Consider the following 26,664-nt stretch of genomic DNA (forward strand, 5'->3'; position numbering starts at 1 on the left):
TGTTATGAAGTTCTTGGCATGAGACTGTAGCAAGAATGTGTGGCTTTTTCTTAAATGGAAGTCTCCTTATGTTGGACTCACATTGCTTAAAAAAAACAAGCTTCTAGGCAAGAATGTTCTTGCCTTAATCCAGCACTTGGGAGGCAGAGGCAGGCAGATGTCTGATTCCAAGGCTATAAGAGAAAGACTCTGTCTAAAACAAACAAATAAGAATTCTTAAATTAACTGAAATAATCATAAAATTCCAAGCAGTCTTGGCTCAAGGCCTGTCCTGTCAGACATTTAACAGATAACATGAGTGGTAGATACTGATTAATGCCTCCTTCTCCCAAACAGACAGAGTGTCTCATTCTTCTGGGAGATGGAATAAAATCTCTATTTGTATCAGGTAACTTTCAAAGACAAGATTTTATTTATGAAGAAATATAGGTGGCACACAGCTTCTGACAGAGAATGGGAAAATAAATTGTTCCAGGGAAACAGACCAAGGACCCAGCTTTTTTGGAGATAACAAATACAAAGAAGAGTGCAGAATCAAAGAAAGATGCATGTTAAAAATCATAGGGTCACATGTTGTATTCAGCTTAGATGTCATATTTACATTGAGGAGAACGTTCTATGGCTCAAAATAACTTTGAAAACCATTATTGTTTATGCTTTAGAGAGGAGATAAAATAGTTTTCTACCAAAAGGTAGTAACTAACCCAGCAAACAGCATCAAACCTGTTGGGATGGAGGCTGTATTGAGCCTAGGATTCCTTGAGTAAATGACCTCAATGATATCTAATCTGTGGTCAGTAACTTTCTGCTATTCCACACAAAAGATGAGCCCATGCTTAGACTCCCTCTGGTGAGAAACTCCTGGGCTCCTCCCACTACTGCACGGTGAAGGTGTCAAAGCCACCTGCTTTGCTCCCTTGAGCACATATTAGAGTGGATTTGAGGCTGTAAATGTCTTAAATACAAACTGCTTTGGATTCCTCTAGTCCGTGCGTGTGTCTCCCAGTCCTCACCATTTGCAGAGAGTTTATTCAGCTCCCCTAACATCTGTACTGATGTTCTACACCTGGGAAAGGAAATGCTTCAACTCATCAAGACCCAACTTCTCTCCTCCCCGAGGCCATTGCATCCAGCAAGCCAGAGAGCATAAGACTCCCCTGAAGGACACAGAACAGACACAAGAACACCGGTCTTCTCAGTAGTCCTGGTGAATACATACCATTATACCTGCATTATTCCGTCTAATGTCATAGTTATGCAAGCACCATTTTCTGTGGACTTAGCGAATATAGAGCCTCTTTTCCATATTTGTGTCCCACGCCACCTTCCCTTGCTGGTTTTTAGTGACTATGTCCCTGTTAGGCTCATGTATTTGAGCACCTGGTTCCCAGTTGATGCTGCTGCTTGGGAATATTAGAAAATTTGGCCTTGGTGTAGCAATTCCATTGCTGTTTCAGGCTTTGACTCACACCATGACCAATTCTCTCTCTTTCTCTACTATGGTTCTGTGTTTGTGTGTGTGTGTGTGTGTGTGTGTGTGTGTTGCATGCACAAGCGCATGTTTATGTGTGTGTAACTATATTGTATGTTTCTTGAGAATGTTGTTCTAATGCTGTGCAATATGAATATTTGTGTGCTCTTCCTGTTGGTAACCATGCATGACTTCAGTGTGATGTTGCCAGTGTTTTGTCTTCCAAGTGAAGACAGTCAAACTGGCACCATCATATTTTCATGAGCTCCTAGAGACGTAGCAAACCAAACAGAGGTATCAGTGATATTTTAATCTACATTGCCAAATGGGTTTTTAATGGTATTTGTAAAACAAGTAAGAATTTCATTTTGATTATTAAGAACACACACGTCAGAACCTTGCCTCACACACCACAACCCAGCTACCATTCTTACAATTGGCTCTCACTCTGCACTGCACCTACAGCTGAGATGCTGAAATACTCAAATCTTTATTTCTATTTTCTTTTCAATAGTCATAGTAGAAACAATTATAATTCCTTTTCTCTTACTATTTATAATTCCAGCATGGCTTCTATACCATGATAGAATATAACACAACTCAAAAAAAGAGAGAAGATCACTCAACTGAAAGGGGGCAGACAGCTATTTTTTGTCAGGTAAATATAAGACTCTGTTAAATCTTTCAGAATTTGCAAATGTTTATAAAGGTGGTAACAGAGAAGGCATTACATGCAAACTGTTCTACCTAACATAGCAGCTGTCAAGGATGGTGACTCAAGGGCAAAGCAGTGGAAATGAGAAGGGACGTCTTCTCAATAACATCAAACACTTAAAGTTTCATTTTAGGATGGTGAGGATATGGCTCAGTGGGTTAGAGCACTGGATGAACAAGAAGGAGAATCTGAGTTCAGATCCCAGCACCCACATAACAGATGCTGCTTGGGGCTGATCGCCTGTATCCTTAGTGCAGACACAGGAAGACTGCTGATGCTTGCTGAGACCAGCCCCAGAAAAACAGTCTTCTCCTGGATCAGAGAGAGACCCCATCTCAAAGGACTAAGATGGAAAACAGTAGAGGACCCTGACATCTTTCTCTGTACTCATATAGGTATGGGACACATACTCTGACATACATGTTTACACACAAGCACCACATTTAAAGAGATAGTCACACCTGTTCTAGTTATGTTCTGTTACTCTGATAAAAACACTGCCCCAAAGTGCTTGACCAGGAAAGGGTTGATTTGGCTCACATGTCCCACCTCCACTCCATCACTGATGGAAGTCAGGGCAGGCAGGCACTCAAGCAGGAGCAGAGGCAGGAACCTCAGAGGAAAGCTACCGTCTGGTTCAGCTTGCTTTCTTACACAGCCCAGGACCTTTTGCCCATGATGGCACTACCCATAGTGGGCTAGTCCCAGTTCTATCCATTAGCAACCAAAAAGTACCACCACAAACATGCCCACAGTCAATCTAATGGACACAATCCTCATTTGAGGGCTCCTCTTCTGGTGTTTCTAATTTATGTTGAGTTGACAGAAAGTACCCAGCACCGCTGGTCTGATAGGCTCTGTGTGTGGTAAAAAGCTAGACATGTGGTTATGTGGTTATATTTAAAATAACAAAACAAAACAAATCATGAAAACCGTTTTGTGTTAGTTAGTGCATTGAGAGGTGTACAAATAGAGTTCCAGATCTGATATGTTCTAAGAAGTGAGGGATATTTATTAATAAACTCATTGGGTTTCACCAGACTACAACCAAGAGAACAGAACAAACTGAGAAAAACATTCTATCCAAAGAATTTTGGAGTCCAGAAGTACTCATGTTAGATATTATTCTTTGGGGATGGATGGCAGTGCCAATGCAAAGAACAGCCCAACCTGACAATTTGGTTCCAGGTAGTGATGGTGGAGCTAACGTCATTGAAGAAATAACGCCATTGAAAGACACTCATAAGTAGTTTTTTTGTATGGGGCATTGGAAATATATCAAAGTGGTTTTCTTTGTCCACAATCAACCTAACTAGTACAGCTGTGGAGAAAGCCTTTAATCCCAGTACTGGGGAGCAGAGAAAGCTGGATCTCTTAGGTAAAGCACAGTCTGTTCTACAGAAAAAGTTCCACAGCAGCCAGTGAGACACAGAGAAACCCTGTCTCAAAAATAAATAAACGAATGAATAAATCAAATAAATTAAAAAAGTAAATCAAAAGGAAATTAGAGGAACTTATTAATAAAATTAAGTGAAGACAGTACAATTACCACACAATACTCATGATTAATGATGTGTCCTTGCAGAGGTCATCAAAAAAATTTATGAACAAAGAAGAAGGTCTGAATTGGAATTGTGGGGTATGAATTTGAGCAAAAATGACTTAAAAACATTGGATACATATATAAAATTGTGAAAGAAGACAAGCTAAATTCTCAAAAGGAAATTTAATGCAAAATCATTAAAAATGGATAATCTCTCCAGTACTGAGTTTCATAAGGGACAAGGTATTAAATCATCTTCATTCCAGGAATTCCTGAAAAGTGTTCATGGTAACTATGGTGAAATCATTTACATTTTAGAAGTAAGGTGGCCATTCTCTGGACATTATCAAAACATTATTAGGTTACTTACAATGTTGTAAACTGTATTTTTGCCAGAGTTTGGGAATGAAAACTCAATTCCAGTTTGACCTTTTAGTGGATTTGACTGTTTATTTCATCTTTAATGGGAAAACCAACTCTCAACACCACATTTCATACCTAAGTGCTCCAGGAGAAGGTGGAGTCATGGTAAGCTCCATTTAGGGCAAATAATTGTTTTTCAATGCAGCTCAATACCGGTTTGTAAACATTGACATGACTTTCTATTACATTTGACAGAAAATCTGAAACAGATATCAAGATATCCAGAAATAATATCACTATTTGGTATAATCACAAGTTCATTTTCATTAGCCAAAGTTCCCCTCTGAGTTTCATTTGGAAATGCCTAGATCTGCAATTCTTCTTTCAACTTAAAAATATTTTCAATCATGTTCATTCCCTGCATTAATGGACCTCTTACAAGACCTTCTCAGAGACAAGAGCTCACCCTTCACAGACACACTGGATCCACACCACCAGCTTTTCATAGCACCTACACTTGTGAGTCACAGGTCTCAGGAACTGAGCATGCAGGCCTGGAGAGATGGCTCAGACATCTTAATGGTAGAGCCTGCTCTTGCAGAGGACCCAAGTTCAGTTCTGAGCACCCATATTGAATGTCTCATAACACTTGTAACCTCAGCACCTCCAGCCTCCAAAGGCGTGTGTACTTACATGCACATGACCCAACTCCATTACAGATACATACACATAATCAATACTTAAAATCCTTGATGTAGATATACTCTAGACATGATGAGGGAACTACACCTGTGAAATTTCAGCAACATGACTGCTTAAATAAGATCTGCACAATGACAACACCAGTAGACCTTCCAAAGTGGTTGGGGAAACAGCAGGGGCACCATCCCAAGATGAAGAGCAACAAACTATAAAGTGCTGTGAGAGGGAGAAATAGTCTTCCCCAAAGATGAGCAACCTAATGGTCATCCAATGCTCAGTGGTCCGACCTAAATGAGGTATGAATTTTAGCAATAATAAACTGACTTTGTAAGCTCGATTTATATTTTCCTCACCGTGTATGTTGAGAGAGAGAAAAAAAGAGAGAATGGTAATTAAAGTATGAGAGACCTTGAATATGAAGGGGATGGAGCAACCTGAATGGAGTTAGAGGGATAATGGCTGATGACACGCTTTTATTTTAATTTTTCAATTATTCCAAATGGTAACATTAAAATTAGAACCAAAATATCTTACCTTATACAAGAATTCACTGAGATTGGAGCTATGTTCATCAAGGTATTTAACAAATCCATTTGTTTTCCAAAGCAATGTCAAATGACCCACAAAGTTTGTGTTGTCCTCATTCACTATTTTTGTTTGTTTGTGCTTTATTTTGTTATTTTTTTCTGTCCAGAAACAGGGTTTCTATGAGTGACCCTGTACATCCTGGAACTAACTATGTGGACCAGGTTGGCCTTGAACTAACAGAGATATGTCTGCCTCTGCCTGATGAGTGGTGGTATTAAAGGGTTTTCCACCTCTGTTCTCCTTAATTATATGATGAAATCACAGTAAAATAAATACTACACTTAGCAGTGTTCGCTTTAATTATTAGATATCAGTAAATTGGAACCCGTTCCATGGTTTTAAAATATTCTCTCAACATGGATACCATATCATTAAGATTATTATATTCTGTTAGGATTTTATTGCATACCTGTATGCACAGATAATGTATCGTTTATACATGGTATCTTTTCAGGGAGGATTTACCAATTTTTGTTATAGCATATATCTATATATCTATATATATATATCATAGATATCTATAATATAGTATAATAACATGTATCCCAAAAAAGTTGTCCCTTCATTGTGGCCCAGAAATGACACAGAGTTTCAACCCATGGACTGGATTATTAATTTAGATCCAATTAATATCTGGACTGCAGTTAACAGCTGGGGCATAAAAGCCTCTATAGATACCAAGTATGAAAAAAGGAAATTAAAAAATCTCTGAAATACATAAAGTTGTGGAGATAAACAGGACCCAGGGTGCTCTGGAGTTGTTCTGGATGTCTATGTTTAAGCACACACACACACACACACACACACACACACACACACACACACACACACACACACAAACACACACCTCTGTTCTTAGGGCAAGGCCAGCCGGTCTCAACTCCCAGAGCTGATCTCACACAGCTCTCCCCATCCCATGCCCTAAGCTCAGATCCTCAGCTCACTCTAGTCCTTAGCAGCCTCTTCCAGAGCTGGGTCCCTGTCTGTCTCACTCCTGGATCTAGTCCACTAAACAACCACTCAAGACTAATCAAGGTTCTTGTTTATCTATGAAAGATCCAAAGCAACACTGTAGGAAATCCACTGAAGTCCTCAGCAGGGAAGCCTGTGCTGATCTAACCTTACTGACTGCTTGAGAGATGAATGCCAATACAAAATAAACAGGTAACCAATACATGCTATTGTGATTTCTTTGTATACTTAATTATACAAGACAGTAGACATGGTCATTGGTCACTAGGTTTCACTTGCTTTAGGGATTTCTTTGTGACACCCTAGCAGTATAGGAGAGTGAGAGAGCATGAAGATTAACTCATCAGACTATTCCAACAGATGGTTCCTCAGTATGATCAGAAGTCTCAGATGTTAATGTGAATACGTACTGAAACTCTGCCTCGCCAAATATGGTGCAGTATCAGCTTTTAATAAGTACTGTATATCTTTGTCTGTGTATATGTAGTGCTATAGCTTTTTGTGGTAAATTGTGTGTATGCATTATTTTTTTTAAAAAAAGGAAGAAAGAAAAGAAAACCAAAGAAATTAAAAAAAATCTTACCAGAATGGAAAAAAAATGTAAGAGATAAGAAAAGCCACACTTTGTCTCATTGCTTGCACAGTGGACTTCCTGGGGTCTCCGGCCCTCCTCAACCACACAACCTTACCACCCTCTTTTCCTGATCTTTATCCAGGATTAGCTCAGAGGTTTTCATGTGGTGACAGTGACATTTTTACCCAAACCAGTAAACTGCCTTACCTAATAAAGCCAATCAGAGCAGAGGGGCACAGGTTTATTTTTAATTTTTTATATATTTGTTTATTTTTTTATTATAAATTTCTGCCTCCTCCCTGTCTACCATTTACGTCCCTCTCTCCCCCATTAGCCCTCCCCCTCCCCCTCTGTCTCCAGCCTGAAGAGCAGTAAGGGTTCCCTGCCCTGTGGGAAGTTCACAGTCCTTCTCCCTGCATCCAGGTCTAGGAAGATGAGCATCTAAACAAGCTAGACCCTCCAAAGCCAGTACATGCAGTAGCATCAAAACCCATTGCCATTGTCATTGGCTTCTCAGCAGCCCTCATTGTCTGCCATATTCTGGGAGTCCGGTTTTATCCCATGCTTTTTCATTCCCAGTCCAGCTGGCCTTGGTGAGCTCTTACTAGATCAGCCCCACCATCTTGGTGGTTGGGTGCACTCCTTGTGGTCCTGACTTCCTTGCTCATGTTCTCCCTCCTTCTGCTCCTCCTTTGGACCTTGGGAGCTCAGTCTGCTGCTCCAATGTGGGGCTCGGTCTCTATCTCCATCCATTGCCAGATGAAGGTTCTATGGTGATATGCAAGATATTCATCAATATGGCTATAGGATCTGGCCATTTCAGGGTCATTCTCCTCAGCTGCCCAAGGACTTAGCTGGGGGCATCTCCCTGGACACCTGGGAACTCCTCTAGTGTCAAGACTCTTGCCAAACCTAAAATGGCTCCCTTAATTAAGATATATACTTCCTTGCTCCCATGTCCACCCTTCCTCCCCATCTCCCCTTGTCCCCATCCCAACCCACCCCCAAGTTCCCAATATTTGCCCGGCAATCTTGTCTACTTCCAATATCCAGGAGGATAACTATATGTTTTTCTTTGGGTTCACCTTCTTATTTAGCTTCTCTAGGATCACGAATAAGAGGCTCAATGTCCTTTAGTTATGGCTAGAAACCAATTATGAGTGAGTACATCCCATGTTCATCTTTTGGGATCTGGGTTGCCTCACTCAGAATAGTGTTTTCTATTTCCATCCATTTGCATGCAGAATTCAAGATGTCATTGTTTTTTATCGCAGAGTAGTACTTGAATATGTATATGCTCCAAACTTTCTTCATCCATTCTTCAATTGAAGGGCATCTAAGTTGTTTCCAGGTTCTGGCTATTACAAATAATGCTGCTATGAACATAGTTGAACAAATGCTTTTGCAATATGGTAGGGCATCTCTTGGGTATATTCCCAAGAGTGGTATTGCTGGGTCCTGGTGTAGGTTGATCCCGAATTTCCTGAGAAACTGACACACTGCTTTCCAAAGTGGTTGCACACGTTTGCATTCCCACCAGCAATGGATGAGTGTACCCCTTACTCCACAACCTCTCCAGCAAAGGCTATCATTGGTGTTTTTGATTTTAGCCATTCTGACAAGTGTAAGATGGTATCTCAAAGTTGTTTTGATTTGCATTTCCCTGATCGCTAAGGAGGTTGAGCATGACCTTAGGTGTCTTTTGGCCATTTGATCTTCTTCTGTTGAGAATTCTCTGTTCAGTTCAGCACCCCATTTTTTAATTGGGTTAATTAGCATTTTAAAGTCTAGTTTCTTGTGTTCCTTATATATTTTGGAGATCAGACCTTTGTCTGTTGCGGGGTTGGTGAAGATCTTCTCCCAGTCAGTGGGCTGCCTTTTTGTCTTACTGGCAGTGTCCTTTGCTTTCCAGAAGCTTCTTAGTTTTAGGAGGTCCCATTTATTCAATGTTGCCCTTAATGTCTGTGCTGCTGGGGTTATACATAGGAAGCAGTCTCCTGTGCCCATATGTTGTAGAGTACTTCCCACTTTCTCCTCTATCAGGTTCAGTGTGTTCAGATTGATATTGAGGGCTTTAATTCATTTGGACTTGAGTTTTGTGCAAGATGATAGATATGGATCTATTTTCATTCTTCTACAGGTTGACATCCAATTATGCCAGCACCATTTGTTGAAGATGCTTTCTTTTTTCCATTTTGTACTTTTGGCTCCTTTATCAAAACTCAGGTGTTCATAGGTTTGTGGTTTAAGATCTGGGTCTTCTATTCGATTCCATTGGTCGACTTCTCTGTTTTTATGTCAATACCAAGCTGTTTTCAATACTGTAGCTCTGTAATAGAGTTTGAAGTCAGGGATGGTAATGTCCCCAGAAGTACCTTTATTATATAAGATTGTTTTGGCTATCCTGGGTTTTTGTTTTTCCATAGAAAGTTGATTATTATTCTTTCAAGAGCTGTGCGGAATTTTGATGGGACCTTGATGGGGATTGCATTGAATCTATAGATTGCCTTTGGTAGAATTGCCATTTTTACTAGGTGATCCTCCCAATCCAAGAGCAAGGGAGATTCTTCCATTTTCTGGTATCCTCTTCAATTTCTTTCTTCAAAGACTTAAAGCTCTTGTCAAATAGATCTTTCACTTCCTTGGTTAGAGTTACCCCAAGATAATTTATGCTATTTGTGGCTATCGTGAAAGGTGATGCTTCTCTGATTTCCCTCTCTGCTTCCTTATCCTTTGTATATAGGAGGGCAACTGATTTTCTGGAGTTGATCTTGTATCCTGCCACGTTACTAAAGGTGTTTATCAGCTGTAGGAGTTCTTTGGTAGAGTTTTTGGTGTCGCTTAAGTACACTATCATATCATCTGCAAATAACGAAAGTTTAACTTCTTCCTTTCCAATTCGAATCCCCTTGATCCCCTTATGTTGTTGTTGGGGCAGCTGGCCCAATCCCTGCATTCAGGGGCGTGGCTGCCCCAGTGGAGTAGCATTCCCCTTAAATAGGAACGGGGCGCCGGAAGGAGCCCCGATTTGTTCTCCCCTGCGTACCTTCTGCTCCACTGGACCCTTGGATCTGTAAGTTCCCTTATTCCCCCTTTTTATTAAAACTGATTGGTTATAAAAGGACTATCTTGGTTATTTCCTAACCCCTCCGACCGCTGGCAGCCGGCACATCTGGCGCTCCCACGCAGCCAAGCCACCTGAAACCACTCGTATCCCACAGTCTGCTGCGGTCGGCAGATTCCTGCTCAAAATTCACAGGCGGGCGGAGCCGGCTCAACTTTAATTCAGCTGATTGAGCCGGAGAACGCATTTTTTTTTATTATTATTATTTCCACGCCTCCATTCGGAGCAATGCAGTATCCTTTACTGTTCCAGGCCTGCTGCTTTGCTCCGCCCAGGAGCTGTTTGCCAGGCCTCACGGGCTGCTCCGCGCAGCGGGACCAGAAACCGCGGCTCACTCCTGCGCTCCGCTTGAGTCCCAGTAGCCAGGTACAGACACCGGCCATTGAGAGCCGCGCCCCGCGCCGCTCACGCGCCCCGCCGCACTCCCCCTCCCCCCACCTCAGGGCGCCGGGTCGCCCGCCAAATTGTTTGTTAAGCTCTTGTAGATACTCAACGTTGATATTAAGCTAGCGGATTGCTACCCGCTCGCCCGCCAGCTGTTTGTGCAGCTTTTGCAGAGGTTCACCGTTGATTTTAAGCTACCAGAACATCGCCACCGCTTCTCCAGCTACTGTGCTCTGCGCAGGACGCCATCTTTGGTTTTCCCAAAACACGTGAAACTCGGTGCACGGCGCCATCTAGTGGCAGACAACGGTAATTACAGGTAATTTTTCATCTGATCGGAATCAAGCATTCAGATTGAAAATGTCTGATAATATCACTATTAAAGGATTCTATAATTTGTTTAATTACACGCTGACTGAATTTTTGAGTGATACAGATGTGGTTTCCTTTGGCTGGATATTTACAGGGCTTGGTATCTTCTTTATTTTTGTTTGTTTCATTACAACGTGGTTGGAAAATAAAAAGGAGATAGAGTCCTTACAGGCAGGAGGTAAAAAACTAAACAAGGACATAACTGGTTTGGAAAACACTAATAAACAGCTTAAAAAGACGGTTGCAGCTCTCGAGGAAAGGAATAATAGACTTTCCTCTGAGATGGCCACTAATAAACAACTTGAAAAGACGGTTGCAGCTCTCGAGGAAAGGAATAATAGACTTTCCTCTGAGATGGCTTTGTTACTTGAGAAATTTGGAACTTTCGAGGAGAAGTTTGAATTTCATGAGGAAAGGAATAACAGATCTCTCTCTGAGATGGCTTTATCACTTGAGAGGAAAATGCAAGGTATGGAGTCAGGAACAGTGGATCTGAATCATAAGTTACAATCCCTGTCGGTAGAGACTGAAACATTATCTGAGAAGATTCGAACTGTTAAATGTACTAACAAGACTTTATCAAAGAGCTATGAAAGATTGCTGGACAGAATTTCAATACAAGATGGCACCATTCATGCCATGAAAATTCTGTCCAAGGATGAGACCTTATCGGTGTTGGACAATCTTCATACCCTTGAATCCTCTATGAAAGCCTTGGAACATAATACTGGGCAAGAGATTGAGGCATTGCAGAAGGCAATGGTAAATAGATTTGAAAAGATCGAGGAAATTATGGACTCTCATGAACAGGAGCAAATAGTACAAAAGAAAGTCCCAACCCCATCGATAAATAGAACTCTCCAGGATAGCTTCAATAGAACTCTACCTATTTTCCCAGTGATAACTACAGAAAAGGTGACTGGTTCTAAAAACCCTAAGATCACCAAGGAATATACATGGGAACCCATCCGTATGAATGATCTGAAAGAAATTAAACAAGCTGTTATGAATTTTGGGATGCATAGCTCCTTTGTTAAGGAGATGCTAAAGTCTTGGTCCCTTACAATTAACCCCACCCCTAGGGACTGGTTGGACCTAGTCTCAGCTGTTTTAGAGAACGGACATCAGTTGAGCTGGAGGTGCATGTTTAGACAAGAGGCTAGGCTTTTAGAACAGCAGGAAAGATCAAAGGGAGTTGGCATCACCCTAGATCAAATTATGGGTGAAGGACTTTATTCTGATCCTCTAGAACAAGCTAATTATGATGAACACACTCTATCCATATGTACCACTGCAGCCTTAAAGGCTTGGGACAGGGTTCAAGACCCAAGACAGAGAATGGAATCATATATCAGAATTAAACAAGATCCGAGAGAACCATTTGTGGACTTTTTACATAGACTAACTAAAGCTGTACAAATAGGGATATCTGACCCAGAAGCAAGGCAGGTAATAATTGAGTCCTTGGCTTATGAGAATGCCAATGTAGAGTGCAAAATGGTTTTGACGCCTCTAAAGATCAGATCAGCACCCCTGGAGGAATGGGTCCTACATACAATGAATATTGAATCAAATGAGCTTCACGCCCATCACGCCAATACGTGGGTAGAAGAAGCCATTGCCAATGGTAGAAGAAGATATCAAAATACCAAATGTTTTAATTGTGGCAGAATGGGACATATGAAACGGAATTGCAGACAAAGGACTTACAGAAATAATAATAATAATAATGCCTTTTCCAGGAACAACAGGAATAGAAGGCCTCAGCCTTCAGGGTTATGTAGGAGATGTGGGAAAGGTAGACATTGGGACAGCAAATGCAAATCATCAAGAGATAGGCAAGGAAATCCGCTGCAGGCGGGAAACGCCATGGGGGGCCTCTCGCAGGCCCCCATGGCGAATGTGGTCCAGTCATTTCCCGTTACAACGGAGAACATGCCTTGTCAGGACAATTAGAAATCCCCATGTCTGCTGTTGGAAGCAAAAATAGCCCAAAAGATGAATTACGTGTATTTTGGCAAACTTCTATAAGTGATCAAAGACCAAAGTTAAGAGTGTGTGTAAATGGTATTTTCATTACTGGCCTGCTGGACACAGGAGCGGATGTTAGTATCATTACTCCAGAATCTTGGCATCCGTATTGGCCACTACAGGATGTAAATGTTCGACTTTTGGGAATTGGGACCCTATCTCGAGTAAGGCAAAGCACGAGATGGGTTGAATGCATCGGTCCTGAGGGAAAGATAGGAAAATTAAGGCCATATGTAGCTAATATTGCAATAAATTTATGGGGTCGTGACCTATTGCAGCAATGGAATACTCAAATTAACATTCCTGCTGCCTCTAGAGCATATATTTCTGAGGAAAACATCAAAAGGTATTACAGATGGCGAAAACCAGCCCTTCAGGCTGTACAGGAACACAAACCAATGGATGCCCCTCCAGAATCACCAATGGCCCTACCTCTAAAATGGTTGACTGAGAAACCAATATGGACAAAACAATGGCCTTTATCTGAGGAAAAGTTGCAAGCTTTAGAACAGCTAGTACAAGAGCAATTGGATGCTCAACATATAGAAGAATCTACCAGCTCTTGGAATTCTCCTGTATTTGTGGTTAAGAAAAAATCTGGTAAATGGAGAATGGTGACGGATCTCAGAGCTATAAAGAGGATTATTCAACCTATGGGCTCTCTGCAATCTGGACTTCCCTTGCCTTCTTTATTACCAAAAGGATGGCCTCTCATAGTTATTGATTTGAAGGACTGTTTCTTCACAATACCTTTACAAGAAAAGGATAGAGAAAAGTTTGCCTTCACAGTGCCTACTTATAATAACTCTCAACCTACCAAGAGATACCAGTGGACCGTCCTCCCACAGGGCATGTTGAACTCTCCTACCCTGTGCCAATACTTTGTGAACCAACCATTACAAATAATACGCAAGATGTTTCCCAAATCCGTTGTTTATCATTATGTGGATGACATCTTATTGTCTGATTCAAACATGGATACCTTAGAGAGACTGTTTGAAGAGGTAAAAACAGTTCTACCTAAATGGGGATTACAGATTGCTCCCGAAAAAATTCAGAGAGGAGATTCTGTTGATTATCTAGGTTATAGAATAGGTTTGCAAAAAAATTAAGACACAAAAGGCACAAATTAGAAGAGATCAACTGCAAACTCTTAATGACTTTCAAAAGTTGTTGGGAGACATTTCCAGCCTTTGACCGGCTGTTGGGATAACACCTGATATGATAATTCACTTAAACAAAACCTTAGATGGGGAAAGAGACCTAAACAGTCCCAGAGAATTAACAGCTGAAGCAGAAAAAGAACTGACAATGGTTGAAGAAAGATTGCAAGAAGCACATGTGGATAGGGTGAATCCAGAACTCAGTTGTATTCTCGTTATATTGCCTTCGAAAATTTCTCCTACAGGAATTTTAATGAAAAGAGATGATATTATTTTAGAGTGGATCTTTCTACCTCATAAGCCAAGTAAGAAATTAAAAACCTATGTGGAAAAGGTTTCTGAACTAATCATAAAAGGCAAATTGAGACTTCGTCAACTAGCAGGCATAGACCCAGCAGAAATCATAGTGCCTTTCACCGCTGATGAGATACAAAAATTGTGGGAAGATAATGAACCATGGCAAAGAGCTTGTGCTAACTTTTTAGGAGAAATTAATAACAACTATCCAAAAAGCAAAAGGCTTAACTTTATAAAGAGAACTTCTTGGATTCTTCCTCGAATTGTCCGTGATGCTCCAATAACTGGAGCCCACATGTTTTATACTGATGCTAATAAATCAGGGAAGGCAGGCTACAAATCAGAAGACTTGAGTAAGGTGGAACAAAGTCCTTACGATTCTGTCCAAAAGGCAGAGTTATTTGCCATTCTTATGGTGCTAAGGGATTTTAAGGAACCTCTTAACATTATTATTGACTCACAATATGCAGAAAGAGTTATCTTACATATTGAAACTGCCGAATTCATACCTGATGATACTGAACTAACCTCATTGTTTATCCAGGTACAAGAAATGATCAGGAACAGACTTTGCCCTACGTATATAACACACATCCGATCCCATATGGGTCTGCCAGGTCCTTTAGCACGTGGCAATGCAGATATTGATCAGCTATTGATTGGTAGTGTGCTGCAGGCTTCCGAATTTCATGAAAAGCATCATGTCAATAGCAAAGGCTTGAAGAAAGAGTTTTCTATTACATGGCAACAAGCTAAGGAGATTGTAAAGAAATGCCCTACTTGTTCGTTCTATAACCAAGCACCACTGCCTGCAGGGACTAATCCAAAGGGCACCAAAAGGAATGAAATCTGGCAGATGGATGTGTTCCATTTTGCAGAATTTGGAAAATTAAAATATGTACACCATACCATTGACACTTATTCAGGATTCCAATGGGCAACTGCTTTAAGCTCAGAAAAGGCCGATTCAGTAATCACTCACTTATTAGAAGTCATGGCCATCATGGGTATACCTGCGCAAATAAAGACAGATAATGGTCCAGCTTATGTCTCTAGAAAAATGAAACAGTTTTTTGCCTATTACAATATTAAGCATGTTACATGCATACCCTAAAATCCTACAGGTCAAGCAGTCATTGAAAGATCAAATAGGACGATAAAGGATATGTTGAACAAGCAAAAGGGGGTGGAGAATAACCCCAGAAATAGATTACATAATGCTTTACTAACTTTGAATTTTCTCAACGCTAATGAGAAGGGGACAACGGCTGCAGAAAGACATTGGATAATGGAAAAGTCTGTTGAATTAAATCAACCAGTTTATTTCAAGGATGTGCTAACCTCACAATGGAAGCCAGGGGATGTGCTACGTTGGGGAAGGGGTTTTGCTCTTGTCTCCACAGGAGAAGAAAAATCGTGGATACCATCAAAGTTAATAAAGGTTCAGTTTGAAGAGGAGAAGCCCCTTGGAAAAGAAAAATAACAATTCATGCACAAGGATGGTGAACATACTGATGGTAAGAGATCTATAGTTCGGGGGCAGGGTTCTTTTCTTATCCCCACAGGAAGACGCTCACCTTCAAAGGACCTGAGGGACCCTGGATACCTTGAATATTGATGAATTGGAACCAATTGCAACCCAACAAAGATCAGCATTAACATTGGGTAAGCTCTGTGAGTATAAAAAACAATTTTTGTATGTGTGTCAATATGCATTTCTTCATAGATATTTAGAGCTGGTTTCTTGGAGTTGGACTCTGGCCCAGTCCCTCTCCAATTCCAAGCTTGTTTATAAGAGATTTCTCAGAGTTTCTGTCTCAGGTTAGGAGTCAAATTATGAGACAGAATATTAATAACAATAATGTTGATAATGGTACCAATATATTTGCCTTCTTTGCATTCATTCATATCTATGGTTGTTTTTAATGCACCTTTCATTGAAGATATGCACGTATACGTCTATATGTGTCCTTGTAGATAATGCTTATCTCTTTCGCAACAAACGACAAAATTTTTTATCAGTAATCTTTGCAGTTTCCAAGATGAAGACGGGGCCCCCGCAACATCAACTCCAACTGGTTATTATGACGTCATGTTTTTGTAGCGCTAATATTTGGCCTGTTTTTTGGTACCAATTGCACAGAACACTTTTGAATGGTGCACATTTTTGACAACATTCAGAGGCTGGACACAATTTTCCAGATGGAATGTTACCCTGGGTATTCTACCATCATTTGCTTTCACAGGAACCCCTGGGAAGAAAAGTCGCCCCTATGTCAGCTGGAAGCAATCTTGGATGACGACGCCCCCCCTCCCAACAAAGTTTACCCTCAGATTTAGGGACACTAATTGGTGGCTGGTATAGGGTGGTCGGGTTGTGGAAGGCTTTATATGGACTCAGGGGTATAAATTATGTGTATATCTATCTATCTATCTATCTATCTATCTATCTATCTATCTATCTATCTATCTATTAAAAAAGGGGGAGGGAGGGAAGGATTAACTGGTGATCTGAAGGAATAATTGATTTTTGTGAGTTATTGTTTTTTAACAAAAACTATATGAGTGTTGATTCTTGTATATTGATATATTGAACATTGTATGAGAGTATGATACTACCTCTGTTTGAAACAATTGTTATATTGACATTGCTTACTATATTGCAATGTACATCTCTACCTCTGATACTATTTATGTAATGACATTGTTTACTATATTGCAATGTACATCTCTACCTCTGATATTATTTATGTAATGACATTGTTTACCATATTGCACTGTACATTTCTACCTCTGATATTATTTATGTAAGGACCCTGTTTACATTTGGAAATCATTGTCTTCATTTATTGCACAGTTGTCTATTCTATTAGTCATACAGTTACATAAGTGTTGAGAATTATATGTTGGTCATATTTATATTTAGGACAATCAGGTTTTTTAGACACATAGAGGTTGTATTTAGTATAGATAGCATAATCTTCAACCTCTTTGAAGAGCTGTAGAACATGGCCTTTAATCTAACCTAGAGTTTTGTATTTATGAGACACAATCACTCCTGGCAACAATGCTCTACTCCCGAGAGAACGTTGAGCACCAAAGACACTCCACTGGGAGTTTGTCTTCTACTTGGCAGAACTGGCCTTGGGGCAAAGAAAAGCCCATACCTCCATTACTGACTAAACTATGAAATATCCATAAGTGGATAAAACAGAATTGTCTTATCTTGCCAAGACAGGATAGGATTGTTCTACTAAAGGTTCCTTGCAGTTGTATAATGGTATGTCAGGTTTTTTCAGGCCTCAGCCAGAGTTGGTTGCCTCAACATTGCTATCAAGACTTCGTGTGGTTGCCCAGGTAGTCAATTGTCTCTGTCTTCTGTTGCACATTTTGGAAGTTTCTCGTTTGTGCTTCCTGGTTGCTTTGGTAATTTTACTCTCCTTCTCAGATCTTTGATGGGGTTGAAGATTAGATAATGGTAGCTACCTTCTAGATTATTTAGACTTCCCAAAGTAGAGTGATTAGAAAAATTTTTCGTTATATACTCCTCGCCTGATATTGTTTACTTCTTGTAATTTTATATGATCTGTTCCCATTGTATATAGTTGTAGTTGGTTTCTGAATCTGTCTTATTTAGACAAAAGGGGGAGATGTTGGGGCAGCTGGCCCAATCCCTGCGTTCAGGGGCGTGGCTGCCCCAGTGGAGTAGCATTCCCCTTAAATAGGAACGGGGCGCCGGAAGGAGCCCCGTTTTGTTCTCCCCTGCGTACCTTCTGCTCCACTGGACCCTTGGATCTGTAAGTTCCCTTATTCCCCCTTTTTATTAAACCTGATTGGTTATAAAAGGACTATCTTGGTTATTTCCTAACCCCTCTGACCGCTGGCAGCCGTCACATGTTGTCTTATTGCTATTGCTAGAACTTCAAGCACTATATTGAAAAGATATGGAGAGAGTGGACAGCCTTGTCATGTTCCTGAATTTAGTGGGATGGTTTTGAGTTTCTCTCCATTTAATTTGATGTTAGATGTCGGCTTGCTGTAAATAGCTTTTATTATATTTAGCTGTGACCTTTGTATCCCCAATCTCTCCGAGACCTTTATCATAAAGGGGTGTTGAAGTTTGTCAAATACTTTTTCAGCATCTAATGAGATGATCTTATGTTTTTTTCTTTCAGCTTATTTATGTGATGGATTACACTGATCAATTTTCTTATGTTGAACCATCCCTGCATCTCTGGGATGAAGCTTACTTGATCGTAGTGGGTAATTTTTCTAATGTGTTCTTGGATTCAGTTTGCAGTATTTTTTCCAAACTTTCATATTTATTGGTGGAAATTCATTTTTTAAGTGGAATTGTCCTTTTCCCACTGACAGTTTCCTTGAGTCTGTTCTCATTTTCTCTTATCAGAAACCTTTGTAAGAAAACCATTAGAGACATGAACGACAAGATAAATAGAATGGGTCCAATGGCAGGACACAGAATCATAAATAACTTTCCCCAGAGAAGTTACATTCTCTCGATTCTGAAATATTCTGTTTAGAAGATAGTTGTGTAAAGAATGGGTTTAAAATTATTTCATTGATAGCAGAAGGATGAATAATTTGGGAGCCATCATAGACACTATCTCTATGCACATTCAGGTCCCCAAATATTCATGTCATCTCTGTCCACAAAAACACACACCAATCCTTCAAGACTGCAAACTAACTTTAGAACATATTACAAGTCCAAGACCTTGCTTGCTGTCAATGTAGGTTCTGGTGGTGATGAGAGAGTTGGCTGAGAACGTCACCTGAGGTACAACTCTTCATCTGTAGACCTGAGCCACCAGAGAGGCAGATGTTCTCCTATCAAGAAAGCTCGACCTGAGGAGCAGGCCACAGAATGATGTCAAATATGTGTGCTTGAATTTCACTTTCCAGAACGTGGAGATGGTTGCTAAGAAAGAGACCAGAGTAATTTTGAAATGGAGGTAGGTAATTGGAGGTTTCTCTCCTGCTTGCCAATTCACAAATAACCACTCTGAGTCTTAATATTAATTACAAACTATTTGGCTTATTAACTCAGTTTGTAATTGTCTAGCTTTTGCGTCAATGTTCATGAGTGAGATTGGCCTGTAATTCTCTTTTTTGGTTGAGTCTTTGTGTGGTTTTGGTATCAGGGTAACTGTAGCTTCATTAAAGGAATTTGGCAATGCCGCTTCTGTTTCTATATTATGAAATACCTTAAGGAGTATAGGTATTAGGTCTTCTTGGAAGTTCTGGTAGAATTCTGCATTGAAACCATCTGGTCCTGGGCTTCTTTTTTGATGGGGAGGTTTTTGATAACAGCTTCTAATTCTTTGCGACTAACGGGACTATTTAGATTGTTCACCTGGTCCTAGTTTAACTTTGGTATATGGTACTTATCTAAAAAACTGTCCATTTCTTTTACATTTTCCAATTTTGTGGCATACAGGCTTCTGTAATAAGATCTAATGATTCTCTGAATTTCTTCCGTGTTTGTGGTTATGTCCCCCTTTTCCTTTCTGATATTATTAATTTGCTTGTTCTCTCTCTGCCGTTTGATTAGTTTGGCTAGGGGTTTGTCAATCTTGTTCATTTTCTCCAAGAACGAGCTTTTTGTTTTATTGATTCTTTGGATTGCTTTCTGTGTTTCTATTTTGTTGATTTCTGCCCTCAGTTTGATTATTTCCAGTCTTCTACTCCTTCTAGGTGAGTCTGTTTTTTTCTAGAGCTTTCAGGTGTGCTGTTAAGTCTCCAATGTGTGCTTTCTCCATTTTCTTTAAGTGGGCACTTAGTGCTATGACTTTTCCTCTTAGCACTGCTTTCATAGTGTCCCATAGGTTTGAGTATGTTGTGTCTTTATTTTCATTAAATTCAAGAAAGACTTTAATTTCTTTCTTTATTTCTTCCTTGACCCAGGTGTGGTTCAGTAGTTGACTGTTCAGTTTCCATGAGTTTGTAGGCTTTCTGAAGGTGAACCCAAAGAAAAACATATAGTTACCCTCCTGGATATTGGAAGTAGACAAGATTGCCATACAAAAATTGGGAACTTGGAGGCGGGCTGGGATGGGGCTAAGGGGAGATGTGGAGAGAAATGTGTGAAGGGGAGGATGGGGAGAGCTTGGGGGAATGGGATTGTTGGGATATAGGAAGGGTGGATATGGGAGGAGGGAAGCATATATATTAATTAAGGAAGCCATTTTAGGGTTGGCAAAAGATTTGACTCTAGAGGGGTTCCCAGGTGTCCAGGAAGATGCCACCAGCTAGTTCCTTGGGCAGCTGAGGAGAGGGTGCCTTGAAATGGCCAGATCCTATAGCCATATTGATGAATATCTTGCATATCACCATAGAACCTTCAACTGGTGATGGATATAGAGACAGAGCTCCACATTGGAGCACCAGACTGAGCTCCCAAGGTCCAAAGGAGGAGCAGAAGGAGGGAGAACATGAGCAAGGAAGTCAGGATCACGAGGAATGCACCCACCCACCGAGATGGTGGGGCTGATCTAATCAGAACTCACCAAGGCCAGCTGGACTGGGACTAAAAAAGCACGGGCTAAAACCGGACTCCAAGAACATGACAGACAATGAGGGCTGCTGAGAAGCCAATGATAATGGCACTGGATTTTGATTCTACTACATATACTGGCTTTGTTGGAGGTGGGCTAGCCTGTTTGGATGCTCACCTTCCTAGCCTTGGATGGAGGGGGAGGACCTTGAACTTCCCACAGGGCAGGGGACCCTTATTGCTCTTTGGACAGGAGAGGGAGGGGGAGTGGAGGGAGGAAGGGGGAGGTAAATGGGAGGCAGGAAGTTGGTGGAAATTTTTAATAAAAAAACAGAATAAGAGACCTTGAATTTGAAGAGGATGGAGCAACCTGAAAGGAGTTAGAGGGATAATGGCTGATGGCATGCTTATATTTTAATTTTTCAATAATTACAAATGGTAAGCACACTAACAGTAAAATTAGCACCAACATATCTCACCCCATCTCAGGAATTCACTGAGTTTGGAGCTCTGTCCATCAAGCCAGTTGTGTTTACCAAATCCATCTGTTTTTCAAAAGCAATGTCAAATGGCCCACAAAGTTTCTGTTGTCTCATTCACTATTTTTGTTTCTTTGCTCTTTATTTTGTTATTTTTTTCTATTCTTAAACAGGGTTTCTATGTGTAGCCCTGTACATCCTGGAACTCACTATGTGGAACAGGTTGGCCTTGAACTCACAGAAATATGTCTGCCTCTCCTGCTGAGTGCTGGCATTAAAGGGTTTGCCAACACTATTTTCCTTATTTTTAGAAAGAAATTACACTAAATTAAATACTACTACTTAACAGTGTTCCCTTTAGTTATTAGATATCACAAAATTGGAGCCCGTTCCATGATTTTAGAAAATTCCCTCAACATGGATACCATATAATTAAGATTATTATATTCTGTAAGGATTTTATTGCATACCTGTATGTGCACATAATGTATTGTTTATACATGGTTTCTTTTCAGGAAGGAATTACCAATTTTTTGTTATAGCATATATATATATATATATATATATATATGGATATATATAATGTATATCTATAATATAGTATAGTAATGTGTATCCCAAAACAGTTGTCCCTTCATTGTAGCCCAAAAGTGACACAGAGTTTCAACCCACGGACTGGATTATTAATTTAGATCCAATTAATATCTGGACTGCAGTTAACAGCTGGGACATAAAAGCCTCTATAGATACCAAGTATGAAAAAAGGAAATTAAAAAATCTCTGAAATACATAAAGTTGTGGAGATAAACAGGACCCAGGGTGCTCTGGGGTTGTTCTGAATGTCCATGCTTAAGCACACACACACACACACACACACACACACACACAAACACACACACCTCTGTTCTTAGGGCAAGGCCAGCCGGTCTCAACTCCCAGAGCTGATCTCACACAGCTCTCCCCATCCCATGCCCTAAGCTCAGATCCTCAGCTCACTCTAGTCCTTAGCAGCCTCTTCCAGAGCTGGGTCCCTGTCTGTCTCACTCCTGGATCTAGTCCACTAAACAACCACTCAAGACTAATCAAGGTTCTTGTTTATCTATGAAAGATCCAAAGCAACACTGTAGGAAATCCACTGAAGTCTTCATCAGGGAAGCCATTGCTGATCTAACCTTACTGACTTCTTGAGAGATGAATGCCAATACAAAGTAAACAGGTAACGAATACATGCTTTTGTGATTTGTTCGTATACTTAATTATACAAGACAGTAGACATGATCATTGGTCACTAGGTTTCACTTGCTTTAGGGATTTCTCTGTGACACCCTAGCAGTTTAGGAGAGTGAGAGAGCATGAAGATTAACTCATGAGACTATTCCAACAGATAGTTCCTCAGTATGATCAGAAGTCTCAGATGTTAATGAGAAGATGTACTGAAACTCTGCCTCGCCAAATAAAATGCAGTATCAGCTTTTAATAAGTACTGTATGACTCTGTGTGTGTATAAGTAGTGCTATATCTGTTTTGTGGTAAATTGGGTGTCAGAATTATTTTTTTTAAAGAAAAGGGAGAAAAAAAACCCAAAGAAATTAAAAATAATCTTACCAGAATGGAAAAAAATGTAAGAGATAAGAAAAGCCACACTTTTGTCTCATTGCTTGCACAGTGGACTTCCTGGGGTCTCGGGCCCTCTTCAACCACAACATTACCACCCTCTTTTCCTGGTCTTTATCCAGGAATAGCTCATAGGATGTCAATGTGGTGACTGTGTCATTTTTACCCAAACCAGGAAACTGCCTTACCTATTAGAGCCAATCAGAGCAGAGGGGCACAGGTTTAAAAGGCCTGTGAGGTCACTGAGTGCTCACCTCCTTCATCCTTCAAGGCCTGTGTCTACTCTGCCCTTCTCCAACCGGAGAGCCTTCCTGGGAAGATGGCAAAAGTCCTGATTGTCCTGACCTTTCTTCTGCCGCTTGGAGCTGGTGCAGGTGAGTGAACAACCCTGTTTCCGAGGTGCCATCCCATAATACCCCTGTGGAGTCTCTGCTCAGCTCTAGTTAGGAACTTCCTGCACTGTCCAGGAGCTTCCTGAACCTCAGGTCCCAGACCAACCCAGACCTGGAAGCCTGTCACTGGCTAGATCTTCCACAAGGTCTGAAGAAGGGCAGTGTCCTCACAGGATTTGGTGGGCACTAGCTTCTCCCTGCTCTTTTTGTCTCCTGAGAGTGGATCATCCCAAAAAGGAGTAGTAGTAGAGTATGTAAGCTTACTAAACAATGTATCATTGACCTTACCTGAACCCAGACCAAGGGCAGTTTTAATGATCAGCCAGCAATGATGTAAGGAAACCAGCTGATGAATATTAGCATTATTTATTAATCTCCACCCTCAGGCTACTAAATCTAGAGGTCCAGGTTGACAAGACGCCTATATACTGCACTTCCTTGCGGTCTTGTCTTATGTGGCCCCTCCATATCTTTCTTCAGGTCACCAACTATTTTCTTTTGCCAGTGGAATCCTACAGTATCCCCTAGGTTATGATTCCAATGAGTGCTGAGCTACTATCTCTCCAGCTAAGTAAAAACCATTCTTCCATGCAGCTGATTCATTTACTGAGAACCTAGGATATGATAGGCATCAGAACAGGATAACTTTAGAAAATCCCTCTCCAAAGAGCATGGAATAAAGGTGACAAATTGGCAGAAATCAAGAAATGAGAGGTTTCCGGAGACTCACTAACAAAGAAAGACTAACAGGAGCCACTCAGGATCCCTTTGGTCTCTAGCATCATGAAGAAAGAAGTTTGTCCCTCCATGTATTTGTAAAGCATGGGCTGGAGGACAAGTCCTACCCACCCCTTCTCAGAACAGGGCACTGAGGTTTCAGACTCAGCAAAGATCATTCTATGTGCAAGGAATTCTGTCCACAACAGTCTTGGGGAACTGTAGATCTCACCGTTCACCTCTTCCTCCCTCATCTGCTGCTCCCAGACACCTCATATTCTAGTCTTTCTTTCAGAGGAGATCATCGGGGGCCATGAGGTCAAGCCCCACTCCCGCCCCTACATGGCATTCATTGCATCTTTTCATGATGATGGGAAAAGGCATTGCTGCGGAGGCTTCTTAGTGCAAGACAACTTCGTGCTGACAGCTGCTCACTGCAGGGGAAGGTGAGGAGAAGCAGCTGGCCCATGATTTGAGACCCCAACAGGAGTTTCCATCTTCTACTTGTGGATGCTCCTGTTTGAGCTCACTAGAGGGCAGGGCTGTGACAATGGAAGGATGAACAACAGGGAAACTTTGAGGTCAAACTTTGGGAGCCCAGAGGCAGCAGCACTGCTGAGTTGAAAGCAGCTACACTGGTCCGACTATAGCAGTGGCCAAGGTTGTAAGTACACATTAAGAGTCAATGCAAAATGTGTAATGTTTTCTAGAAACCAGAGGAAGCCTTCTGGAACCACTATCCACGCAAAACAAAGAGCAGTGGTTCACACCCTGAGTCCTTTCTGTCTCCTCAAGTCCCCACAGTTAGAGCCCCACCCTGCCCACCCAGCCTCTTGCAGCTCCTGCACTGTGTCCTCTCTCACTCCACATCTCTCATCTCCACTCTGCTCTCTACAGTGCAATGAACATCACTCTAGGAGCCCACAACATCAGCATCCGGGAGGAGACCCAGCAGATCATCCCTGTGGCAGATGCCATCCCACACCCAGCCTATAATCCTCAGGATAAGTCCAACGACATCATGCTCTTAAAGGTTAGACTTGCCACACCATCCACACACCTCTACCCACACCCTACTCAACCACCACTCCTGGTGCCTGTGTCCTGCTTGCTGCAGGGCTTGCCCCTCCCATTTTGCTCTCATCTTGTTCCTTCCCTCCCTGCCATCTTTTCTTTCAAAGTGTCCCAGGCCAGCAGGTTCCTGGCTGAGCTGTTCTCTCCTGCTTCTTCTCCCACAGCTGGAAAGGAAGGCCAAGAGGACTAAAGCTGTGAGGCCCCTCCCCCTGCCCAGGGCCAATGCCCAGGTGAAGCCAGGGAATGTGTGCTACCTGACTGGCTGGGGGAGAAAGTCCTTTCATGACACAAAAGGAACTACCATCCTACAAGAGGCTGTATTGATCATCCAGAATGACCAGAAATGCAAACAACTCTTCCACCGCTATTCCAAAACTACGCAGATTTGTGCTGGAGACCTGAAGAAAACACAGGCTGCTTTCAAGGTTTGTTCAAGCATTAGACAGACAAAATGCAGTGAGAGAGGAACCTGGGAGAGGGGTATTTATGATAATAGCCAAACCCTCAAGTGGCAGCTCATAGAAGGGACATTTTAAAGCAGGTTTGAGTCCCTCTCTGGGTTAGCAAGAGAGGAAGATGGGGAAACATCTGCCATCCCAAAGCAGCATATATTGTTCTTGAGTGTCCCTGAGGACTTTGGGGGAAACCTTAGATTGCGCTTGAAGGAAGAGTGGGGCTTCCCTGGAGCTGTGGTACTGAAGGAGTTTAAAAACCTGTCCTGGCCCTGACCTAACAGCTATCCTTCCCAGGAGGAGGTAGGGAGGGCAGAGCCAGGGGAACAAGGTTCAGTTCTTCCTTTGCCTGTCCACAGGGTGACTCTGGGGGACCCCTCGTGTGTAACAACAGAGCTTATGGAGTTTTATCCTATGGAAAGAACCAGACCATCTCTTCAGGAATCTTCACTAAGGTTGTGTCCTTCCTGCCATGGATCAAAAGAAGCATGAAGCCCCTCTAAGAGGTGGTTGAAACCAGCTGTGCCTGACTAGCTTGTCCAGATACAGGCAAGACCCACATGGAGTGGGGAGCAAAGGCTGAAAATTCATAATAAATTGATCTGCACAGTGAATACAACTGAAGTCCTGTACTATTTGAGGCACTCGTGTGTACTTCAATGGTCCAGGTAGCAGTCTCATGTCAGTTCTGGGCTTTTCTTCCCCCTTCTTCCCCAGCCCCTCCCCTAACTGGAACTTCAGGCTAGATAATTCCCACATATTTATCACTCATGCATACATGGTGGTTAGGGGGTTGTTTGTTTGTTTTTAATTTTTGACATAGGAACTCCAGGCTGGCCTGGAGTTTGTTTTGTAGACAAGCCTGACCTTAACCTCACCAAGGTCTACCTGCCTCTGCTTCCCCAGGGCTGGGATTAAAGGTTTGTGCCATGACATCCAACCATACACCTATTTTACTACCCAGCTGTCCAAGGTTGACTCTCTTACATCACAAACAAGAATCTAAAGCACCACTGAGGTGTCGTACACTCAGTCATTCCTTTTCACGCTTATCTCTCCAGAAATGAATCTCCAGAGGCCTAGAAAATCCCTAACATCTCTTGGTCACCTTCATCAAGCCCCA

The 26,664-nt window shown here is 41.5% G+C and overlaps 1 protein-coding gene across 1 annotated transcript; it reads left to right on the forward strand.

Moving 5' to 3' along the window:
- The first annotated feature begins 23,148 nt into the window (after positions 1 to 23,148).
- On the forward strand, positions 23,149 to 26,155 carry LOC119800153 (granzyme E-like). Its single transcript, XM_038310233.2, has 5 exons — positions 23,149 to 23,280; positions 24,311 to 24,461; positions 24,913 to 25,048; positions 25,254 to 25,514; positions 25,901 to 26,155. The coding sequence occupies exons 1-5, from the start codon at positions 23,226 to 23,228 to the stop codon at positions 26,042 to 26,044; spliced, it is 747 nt and encodes a 248-aa protein (XP_038166161.1). The 5' UTR covers positions 23,149 to 23,225; the 3' UTR covers positions 26,045 to 26,155.
- The last annotated feature ends 509 nt before the right edge of the window (positions 26,156 to 26,664 follow it).

This window comes from Arvicola amphibius, chromosome 13 (assembly GCF_903992535.2).
Source record: "Arvicola amphibius chromosome 13, mArvAmp1.2, whole genome shotgun sequence".
In the NCBI taxonomy this organism is placed as follows: Eukaryota; Metazoa; Chordata; class Mammalia; order Rodentia; family Cricetidae; genus Arvicola; species Arvicola amphibius.